The sequence below is a fragment of the Nicotiana sylvestris genome, chromosome 2 (genome assembly GCF_000393655.2).
Source record: "Nicotiana sylvestris chromosome 2, ASM39365v2, whole genome shotgun sequence".
Classification (NCBI taxonomy): Eukaryota; Viridiplantae; Streptophyta; class Magnoliopsida; order Solanales; family Solanaceae; genus Nicotiana; species Nicotiana sylvestris.
Genome location: NC_091058.1, coordinates 8,237,907 through 8,249,211, shown reverse-complemented (window position 1 = coordinate 8,249,211; position 11,305 = coordinate 8,237,907). Strand labels below are relative to the sequence as shown.

The 11,305-nt window shown below is 34.8% G+C and overlaps 1 protein-coding gene across 1 annotated transcript; it reads left to right on the top strand.

Moving 5' to 3' along the window:
- The first annotated feature begins 1,761 nt into the window (after positions 1-1,761).
- Positions 1,762-10,445, top strand: LOC104232386 (serine/threonine-protein kinase PBL34-like). The gene is made up of 6 exons (XM_009785574.2): positions 1,762-2,617; positions 3,496-3,818; positions 3,922-4,057; positions 8,329-8,465; positions 8,573-8,696; positions 9,719-10,445. Exons 1-6 carry the CDS (start codon positions 2,446-2,448, stop codon positions 10,201-10,203), a joined length of 1,377 nt encoding a protein of 458 aa, XP_009783876.1. The 5' UTR covers positions 1,762-2,445; the 3' UTR covers positions 10,204-10,445.
- Positions 10,446-11,305: the final 860 nt, after the last annotated feature.

Here is an 11,305-nt window from a genome sequence, read left to right as displayed (position 1 = left end):
CATGGGCAGCCTGGTCGGGGTGATCAGATTTTGACCAATACACTTATTATAAATTGGTTTGATTGTAAAACTCTAGAAACCTAAATTGAATCCAAAACAAAGTAAAGACAGGAAGGGGACAATCCTACTACGAGTCAGTAAACTAAGAAGGAATTAAATTCTAAACCAAGACCAAAGAGAGAATGGAATTGAATCCAAAACTAATACAAAAGGGGCGTAACTAAGAAGAAATTGAATCCTAAACAAGACCAAGGAGTCAAGGGAAATTGAATCCAAAACTGATACAAATGGGACGTAAACCGCATAGGCAAGAATCCCAAACAGTGTAAACACTAGGTAGGAACGCGGCAATTTGGTTTATTTTTTTCCCAAGAAAATAGTTGTTAGGATTCCAATTATATTCAACATTTAATACACTTATGAATGGTAAAAAGGCGAAAGACATTTCGATATGACCTTCGTACTTTTAATATAATATAGATATAGATAATTATTATTATTGTAACATAATAATTGAAAATAACACCGATCATATTGAAAAAAATCACTAACAAAATATTTAAATGATTGACAAGATTCAAGTACATTAAAGATTCTACAATCAAAAATCCAAAAAGTGAATATCAAATTATTTTTTTTAGTGAAATATCAAATTATTATTTTTTTACTCTTTGATAATATAACTTAAATAAAATTATAACTATAATTAATTATTTAAAATTAGATTAGCTAATACGAAGAATTTAAATCAGCAAAAATAATTATTTCCTTTTAACGTTGATAAACAAATAGTAAAGCATTTGAATTAACTAATTGACAAGAATCAATTTAATTATTTTTTACATTCATCATATGAGTAAGATTATTTTCAAATTGACAAATCTCATAAGATAGATAAATTTGTTTTGATAAGAATAACATTAGCATATGACAAAATTGGTAATAATAGTATTAAAAGTCAAATTCGTAAAAATACAAACTTGAAGCAATAGGAGGAAACTATAGAGTACAAACTATACTTTGAACGAGTAGTCATTATTATTATTATTATTTTACAAATGACAACTCCCGTTATGTTCTATATTAAAGTTTTTGGTTGTAAAAAATGTAAGTCATTTAAGGTTTCCCATTGTTATACGAGCATAGCACCAACCTCTTTATTCCTAAAGTGATAAAGAAATTCAATTCTTTTGATTTATCTTATTTAGACAAATCTTTGTTGATAAAAGTATTTATATGTTCTTTTGTTTATTTTTGTATTAGGTCTTAGAAATAACAATACCTTTTTATAAGATATTCCTATAGAAGTGCTCATAAACTGCAGTAAGGCATTTAAGAACTTTTATGAAATCAATAATTTCTTTATTGAGCCAGCTAAATAAATAATTTTGTAGTCATTATTTTCAAGAGCTTATATATTTTTCTGATAATTTTTATTTTAAAAGTCAAACACATTATTTATTAATTCTCTTATAATATTTTGAATTAGTATATTGTATTAATATAACATACACGTGCAAAGCAGCGTACCTTCCGACTTGTCGCACAAAAATGGACGAAGGAGTAGTAAGGAAAAAAAATGAGAAAAAGAAAAAGCTTAATGGTGGTTGCAAATAAAAGGTAAAGCGAACTAAAAAAATTAAAACGTCAACAGACCGTTCTTGACTGCAACGTAGACCTACCCAACCCTTAGAACTAAATGCTGAGAAGATGAAAATCCAATCAGATTTGGATAATCAGATTATTCAACTGTCAGTCCACAAATTTTAAAATAATTAAAATATGCGCCTGCAAGTATCACAAAATTCCATCTGAACCCCCTTTTTGCACGCACTGAAGACACTCTCCCATGTTGTCGTTAGCATGCTTCGCTCCGCCTCGAAAAACAACCCACCCATGTTCGTGTCCGTGTCCGTGTCGTCGTCTCTATTCTCGAAACCCTCTTTTTGTTTATTACTGATTGGATCCTAGTAATTTTGTTCTGTCCTTTTTACGTTAGAATGTGACAAAATAAGAGTACAAAGTAGAAGAACAATGGAAGAAGCATGAGTAGGACTGACATATTACCTGAATTTTTCACTCTTCTAATTCCAAATGGCCCAATTCATACGGGTTATTCTCGTGCATTATTTTTCAGTTTAATAATTTTGGGCCAAAATTTTTGTAATCCCTACTTCTTTTTTGTATGACTAATTACTCTAATGCAAGGAAGAAAATTACAAATTTATGCTTGTTTGTATTTTCTTTCTTTGCTGGCATATGGATTAGTATCGACATTATCGATGAGGTTTGGAATCTTTTGGATTAACACGTCTCAAAAAAGGAGATTAAAAGCATTAATAGAAAGTTAACTGTGGATAAGAGGAGAGTAAAAGAGTAGATTTTGATGCATTGAATGATTTATTTTCGGAAAAAACGAAGCTTAAATTGGGCGTTAAGAAGCAAATGGGGTTATTAGCTTCTGAAGACATAAACTTGAAGAAAACAAGTTTGAGAATGGAGAAGAACGGAACAATGAAGAAAGCTAACAATGCTTCATTTGGGGGCTGTAGAATTTTGAAATATCTGTGCATGTCACCAAAGTCTAAAGTTGATAATGGCTCTAGCAGAACTTCTGGTATAAATTCCTATCAATGTTCTTTTTTAGTTTTTTTTTTCTTCTTTTAATCCTCTTGAAAATTACCAGCTTGTATGGCTTTTCTTTTATAGCTGATTTAATTTTCTTTGTCATGTTGATAACACCATTTTCTTTGGGCAGCTTAAGTTCTTTTGCTTCAAATAATAATGCCTGTATCTCTAGCAAATGGGGTTTAGTTAGTCATATCATGATAGTAAAAGCTGTTCATTTTTGCATTAAACCCATTCATTTTCAATGTGCTTCCATGAGATAAACTTGATTAGCAGTGACATTGTCAATGGAGAATGATTATTCTTTGAACTAATTAACCTATCTGGTTATCTCCACCCCCTCCTTCAGCGCGCGCGCACACACACCAAAAAGAAGGAAAAAAGCAGAAGAAGCTGAAAGATGCTACTTTTCCCTGCTTAGGAACTCTTTAAAGTTGTCGAACCCTAAAGCAAAGTAGGAGCACCATCATTGAGTCTCCAAATAAGGGGGAAAACACTTCAGTGGTTTTCTCGTTAGGGAAATTTTTACCTCATCTGAATGTGTCAACTCTCATTTACTAAATGCCTATCTCCAACACGTCTTAGTATGTTGGTGGGAGAACTGTTTTGCAGTGAAATGCCTAAACCAGCTGTGTCTGTGTTAACAGAGAGGGGATGTTTTATCTGATGAGTTTTGAGTTTTTTTCATCTGTAGATATGCTAAAGAATATGATCATGTTTTACTCCTAATATTCCTGTGAGAATCCATTGCTCAAATTCAGTTTTCTTATCTGGTTAATAAGAAGCTTTATATGTGTGCATAAAGCTTTACTTAGGAATTTGACGCCATTGTTCATAGTTTCTGAATGTTCAAACTAAAATCTTCAGATGAGACCACCAGAGATCCTCCTGTTGCTCCAACTTTGTTTTCTTCAACAACCAGTGATGTCGAATCATCTACTCCAACCACTCCTAATAGAGGCAAGGAACTGGAAATCGCTTCCCAGCTTCGAAACTTTGCTTATAATGAGCTGAGGTTGGCAACAAGGAACTTCAAACCTGAAAGTCTTCTTGGAGTGGGCGGCTTTGGCCCTGTTTACAAAGGGTGGATCAATGAGAATGGAAGTTCACCAGTGAAACCCGGCACTGGACTTCCTGTTGCAGTAAAGACTCTCAATAAAAATGGACTTCAGGGTCATAAAGAGTGGCTCGTACGGAACTTTCTTGCTTTTGTCTTCATTTTCTGGACTTTGAAGGTCTAATGCTGTATTTTTATTTATTTATGTCCATTTACAAGTTATCCTCATTTGACAGGCTGAAGTAAACTTTCTTGGCAATCTCCACCATCAGAATTTGGTTAAATTAGTAGGTTATTGCATGGAAGACGATCAGAGGCTGCTCGTCTATGAGTTTATGGCTCGTGGAAGTTTGGAGAACCACTTATTCAGAAGTATGTTCCACGTTATACCTGTGCTTTTCTGTATGTTTTGCTTGACAATTAGCATATTCTGCATAAATCTCTTCCATAATAAAATATGTAACATATAAGTTCTCCATTAGGTTGCATTCGTGGTAAAAATATTTAAAGATTATGTTTTAGATTGTTCTATGTGCTTACTACCGGCTTATGAATCATATTTGCCCGACTAGTATCTTTATTTTTTATGCATTTGATATTAACCGTAACTTAGTTTCAGCATTTGCTTGCAATCATAAATTATTATGCTTTGATGGTTAGGAAATTTCTGCATGATGGCATCTTTCAATTTTTTTTTTTTGAATTGATAACATTTGTATATATTAATAAAATCAGTACATAGGTTGTACTGAAAACCATATTTACAGGTAAATGCTAACTAGATGTGCTAGTGTGCAATCCTAGCAAGATCCTAGTATGTCTAAGATTGACAGTGTATCTTCTGTGTAAATCTGTTTACACCAAAACAGAAAAGAAGAATACAATTGAATTTGATCTTCTGCACTGAGTTGCTTCTGTCTTCAAAACATCTAGCATTTCTTTCCTTCCAAACTGTCCACCAGATATATGCTGGGACAGTCCTCATCTATCTCTGTTAGTTGCTTCAGCTCCAGCTTCTTCCCAACTAAAAAAAACTTCAGTAATCCTGCAGGACATTGTCCATGAAATACCCCCAAGACTAATAAAAAATTTCCATAGTTGGTCTGTTATCTTGCAGTGTAGAAATAGATGGCTAACTGTCTCAGCATTTTCCCCACATAGAAAGCATCTTGAACACAAAGAGATTCCTCTCTTTATGAGATTATCCTGGGTTAAGACAGCCTCTTTTGCTAGTAGCCAAGTGAAACAAGCTACCTTATAGGGAATCTTGGCATCTTTCAAATTTGTGTTTTGAGTTTTCTTTTAAACCTTGGTGTTCTGTAGCAAAACTAGAGGAGATATGATAGATTTTGATTAGAAAAAATATTGTACCAACTAACATTCTGCTATCCATCTAAGATTGTTTTAACATATTACAAGCGGTTGGTACAAGAATTAATAACTCATCTGATTTGAAGTGAAATTGCATTTAGGTGTTTTCTTTAGGTGAATAAAATTAATTAAAATGCATGTAGGTGGTCTTTTCTTTATTCAGCTAGTAAACTTTCTACTCGTTTACCAAAGACAGATTAGGGGATGAGATTAATAAACAGACAGAGCTGTTAAGATGCATGTAGCTAGAACAACCAAGCGAAGCAAGATAATTAGTACAGCTTTCAGATATAAAAATTTGTACAAGATTACACGTTAGATGCATTCATTCCCTGCCATTTAATGAGATCCTAAAATGGTTAATCACTTCTGATAAAATGGTTACCCTCTTGAAATTGCAATTTATACCTTACCTACTCCGACATGAGGTCGTGCATTCTCTAAACCACGCGTAGTTAATGAATTCTAACTATTCTTCTAAAGGTATTTCTATTTATTAACATAATGTGAGCATTGATAAAGAGCATTTAGGCTCAACTTGCTGCATGGAAACCATAACCTATATGTTTGGATATGAATTAAAGCTCAGCTGGACATGAACTACTGCCAAACATGTTTTATTGGAAATAGAAATATCAGGACTCTACTTTAATGGTAGAAAAATAAATAGCTCCTACTCAAAACTGTACATAGAGCTTCCTCCTTATATGACTCCGCTAGTGATGGAGGTTTGTGCTAGTTAAGGATGAGGTAGAAACTAAATAGTTGTAATTGTAACAATTATCCCATAGTTGTGCCTTAAATAACTTGCTTGAAAGGATGTACTTGACGATAACTCATGCAAGAGCTTGGTAATAATGGTGTACGTTTGTACTTATCATAATATTAATTTAAGTACTACAACATTATTATTGTTCTTGTTATTGCTATTGGTATATGCACACTTACACCATTTAATAAGTACATCAAACTCAGGGTTATCAAAATAGGATCAGCTTTTGGGGTCACAGGTAGTTTGGGGGTAGTACGTTGAGGCTCATATTTCCAAACATCTATGCTAGAAGGAGATGACAGTACATAAGGTATGGAGGAGGCACGAAGGAGATGCTCTTTGAGACCTAAGATTTTGGAGGAACCTCATTGCAAAATTTCTAAACCTGGTTGAACAATTTTACAATATTAATACACCCAGGTAGTCAGTCGGGACTTGAGTAGATGGAGACCAGGAGTGACGGATCATTCCCATTTAGGTTATATTACCTTAAGCTCTTCGTCAAGGAAGAATTTCCCACACCTATCAATCTAGATACTGGCGGTGCCAAGAAATATTTGCTTCTTTACGTGGCTCGCAGTGAGGGGTGCAATCGTAATAGCGAAAAACTTGAGGAAGAGGAGGAACACGTACATCAATTGGTGTTTCACGTGTAAAACATCCGGATGTGAATAATCTCCTTTTTTATAGGTAGTATCTCGGTTATGGTGTGAGTTATTGAGGTAGTTCAACTTACAATGGACAATGGCAGGCATAACGAAGGAAGCATTTTCCAAAAAGAAGTTAGAGAAGACGTAAGTCGTGGAAAATTGCTCCTCAAGCCCTCATGAGGTCCTTTGGAAAGAGAGAAGTATGAGTGCTTTTGAACTGATAGAGACTTTCAACATTTAAGGAATAGTCTCTTATCCCTAGGTTCATTTTAGAGCACCCGTGAGGTTCCTGTCATATGGATGATTGGGTATCTTTGCTAGAGACTCGTATTTTCTTATTATAGATTCTCTATCTCTTATACCACTTATATAAGGGAGTATTTCCACCATTAATGAAATTATTTTTACCTTATCAAATAATAATAATAATAATAATAATAATAATAATAATAATAATAATAATAATAATGACAATAATAATGATAATTATCATTATTATTATTGTGTAACAATTTGTGTATGCATGCTAAATTTTGCATTTGGCTTCAAAGAGGCAGAGGGTCATATTGGTGGCCTGTACAAGCTAGCAAGAGGTTGGCATGCAACATTAGTGAACGAGAAATGGAAGATTGGGAAAAAATTTAGTATGGTAGGGTCTACATGGAAAATCTGCATTAAGTTGGTGTGAATCACTTGAGTAGAAGCACAATAATGGATAATTCAGAAGATTTAATATTTCTACCTATGAAAGATGTGAAATGGCACTTCTGTTAGAGAGCTTAAATGATGAACATATCTAATTCAAAACTAGTGATGTCTAACTTGTACCAAGGTGATGAAAAGACATGTGAGGGTAATATCAGAAACAGGTGACATTAGTGTTGACTGGTGAGAAATTTAGGTTATGTACGTAATGCGCTAAATGAGGGAGACTATAGATGGATTTGGATTTTAGCTAACCGTTAGTAGTCCTTTTTCCAACCCGACCTCAGGTTTAAAGGGCCCATGCAAGATATTGATAATATTTCTTGGAATTATGCATTTTCGCCTTTTTGGGGTGTTGCTATAACTTTGAACAGTTTTGCATGAAACTAGAAACTAGAAGGGAAAGATGAGACTTTAGTTGTAGGTCTTATTGAGTGCCTCCTGGGACTAGGCCAATAAGTTTTGCCTGTCATAGGGTTTCATCTGTAGAATTTGATTTTTCGTATTCAGATTGTTCTAAAGTTACTTGCGAACCTTGTAATTGTTCGTATTTTGTCCCTAATGTGCATAACTTTGTATAATGGATTGAATTCATGCGGTTTTTCCTGAAAATGAAAAAAGAATTTTAATCATCCTTGTACTTCGTGAAGATACACCACTACCTTGCAAAATTTGCTTCCTTTGGTTGATTCAAAATGTTGTCCACCTCATTTGAATAGAAAGATTTCTCCTTTAAATCATTTATCTTTAGTTTCTTCTACTTTGAATATCAGCCTGCTAAACCTTATACTTTCACATGACCTTAAAGCCTACTCTGAGGTTCCCCTCCCTCCAACGTATCATATTATCTGGAATCTTCTTATTAATTCCATACTTGGCCGTAATAGTATCTGCAGAATTGGAGCAGAGATGGTAGGTATATCATAATTTATTGCTGTCATCCAGTTATATACGTAGTTTTCCGTTCCGTGACCATAAGAGGACTGCATTTACCTCTACATTACTCTGTTTTCTATACAGATGAACCACTTAGATATGGTATATCAACTCATCAGCTTTTTGTAGTTCATATTGCATATTTTACGTTTATGTCAGTTCTTTCTACTCTCTGTCCACTTCCCATATTCTCTTTCACTGTTCTGCAGGGTCCATGCCTCTTCCTTGGTGCGTCAGGATGAAAATAGCATTAGGGGCAGCACAGGGCCTTGCCTATCTTCATGAAGAAGCTGAAAAACCAGTTATATATCGAGATTTTAAAGCATCGAACGTCTTATTAGATGCGGTAATTATTTTAAATTCTTGACACACTATGAACCTTCTCTGCATATCCCCATAGTTACTACTTTGATATATTCAAATATCTTTCAATTATTGTTATTGTCATTCCAGAACTACAACACGAAACTTTCAGACTTTGGGCTGGCCAGAGATGGCCCTGAGGGTGATAAGACGCATGTTTCAACCCGTGTAATGGGAACATATGGCTACGCTGCTCCAGAGTATGTGATGACTGGTAAGTTGAAAATTATCTTCCTTTTTTTTCTTCTTCTTTTCAAATTGTGCTGTTCTTGGGAAAACAATGCATTTCTCAGGCTTTGTGCAAGCTTTAACTCTTTTACTATGGTAGTATTCCAAGAAAGTCTTTTCAAGGTTCAGAATTTATTGGAGGAGGAAAGGTGCTTTTGGAATCTGCAACCATTAATTAACTCCTTTTTAAATGAGGTTGACACTAGGGAGGAGGTAATTTAGTCGCACAGTGTGTGGCCGGGATTGAATTATGAAGGAATACACAGATCCCATTGTTGAACTTATGTTAGTTTGTTATAGGAATATGTTAGTTTGTTATAGGAATACATGGCCCATGGATTGGAGAGGGAAATGTATTATATTCTTGGATAGGGTAAACCATGTTGTGCTTATTAAATGGTAGGCCAAAATTCAACCGTGTGATCTTGTACCCATATTAGACCGCATTTTCTTTTCCTTGCTTTCTTTTTATTTTTCCTTTTTCTCCCTTCTTCAGAGAGGGTGGGGAACAGGATTTGAAGTACGAAATGATGTTTACTCACATGTCCTTAAGATATAATGGCATGAAGTACTGGTTATATTTGGCCTTTTATAGGAAGTTTTCATATTTATTGAGCTGCCATATCCTGTGCTGAAATCGACAGACTAAATACAAGACACACATAATTACCTTAAAGTTGGTCATTATGTCGTCAATCACGAGTAAAGATTCCATTTTTATTCATACGTTCATTATACAGTAGAAATATAGGACACCCATAAAATACTTATATTTATTTGGCTGTAATCCCAGAACCATATCCATGTTTGGTCTCCGCTGTTCAGAGTTTCATGCTTCAAGGATGTCAAGTATTATGACATAACAGCAATATGCTAGATATGGGACGATTAGCCATGCGTAACAATTTTATTTATACACCATAGAATTGCTATTGGTGCAAGTAAGATAATCTCTTGATGGTTTTACAGTATATTACCTGATTATTGACACTATTATACTTTTGGCAGGACATCTCTCAATGAAAAGTGATGTCTATAGCTTTGGAGTGGTTTTCCTTGAGATACTGACTGGCCGAAGAGCCATGGACAAGAGCAGGCCCAGGGGTGAACAAAACTTAGTGGCATGGGCAAAACCATTTCTTTCAGATAGGCATCAGTTTTGTCAGATCATTGATCCTCGTCTTGAAGGCCACTTCTCAAAGAGAGGAGCATTTAGGTCTACTGAGATTGCTGCGCGCTGCCTTAGAAGGAATGCCAAAAACAGACCTCATATGAGTGAAGTCGTTGAAATGCTGAAGCCTTTGCCTTTACTGAAAGACATTGCCAAATTTCCTGAAGCGCAAGTTAAAGATGTTATTGTCAACCCAAATGACAAGAATGGCAATAAAGTGCAAGCTGGGGTTGTAGCAAAGAGTAATGCAGCTCAGAGCCTCTCTTCACCAAATGGTTCATATGCCTCACCTTCTAACTATACCCTCACTTACCAACCATAAAAAGTTAGCTAGGTTGTCAGAGAAGCAACTTAGCGTTTGCTGTTTACTGGTTTCTTCTCAGCCTAGTCGTGCTGATGAAAAGACGTTATAGTATGCTGGAAGCAGAAGGGGAAACTTCAAGTGCATCCTTAAAGAAGAAACTTTTTTTGATGCAACCTGTAATTAATTAGTATGCTTGTGCTTTCTTATCTAATTTGAAAACTGAGACTTCTTTATATGGAGATTAGACTTTTGTTTTGAAATGCAGGTCCAAGTGTTGGTCATACATTTTGCTAATAGGTTTAAATAGTAATTTCCTGGTCACCTCCAGGATAAATCATTTCTATTGCCTACCTCACTATTTCTGATGATGATGGTGATGTGGGTGCATTCCATGAGACCGCATTTCAGAAACTAATGATTTATGATCATATAGTTTTGATTTATTTTGTGCAGAGGCGTCGTCAATGGTGGTCCATGCAAGAGAAATTCTTGGACACAAATTGCAGTGTGACCCGAGATTTAGGGTTGCTTCGTAAGGAATCTAGGGTGTATTTGGTAAGTCATTTTTTGATGTTTGGTTACCAGAAAATATTTTCTACTCAGAAATCAAGGATCAGAAAACATTTTCCATGGAAAAATGACATTCGTCGTACCAAACACACTCACAGTGACTAGGATAACTATGTCTATGACCTGAGCATTCACTCATGTTAGGGGAGGCTGCAATCTTGGTTCTGTGAAATTATTTAGGAATTTATTTTGTGTAGAAACAGCTTCTTGGATGTCGTCCAAAGGATAATTACTATAGCGGTAGAGCCTATAATCGAAAGTTACAAAATATTATCAGAGGCGGATCAAGAATTTAAATTCGATGGGTTCAATTTTAATGTTTTTAACATTGAACTCATTATATATATATATATATATATATATATTTTATTTTTGGCAATCCACTAGACAAGCGCCCAGGGCTAGTTTTTTATTAATAAAAGAAAAGAAAAATACAATAATTAGGAAAAGTACAAATAAGGGGGACAATAACACCGGTATTGTTACCCATATGTCTTGGCTATATAATCATTCATCTGCGCCTCACATTGCCTTATGATGGCAGCCTCAT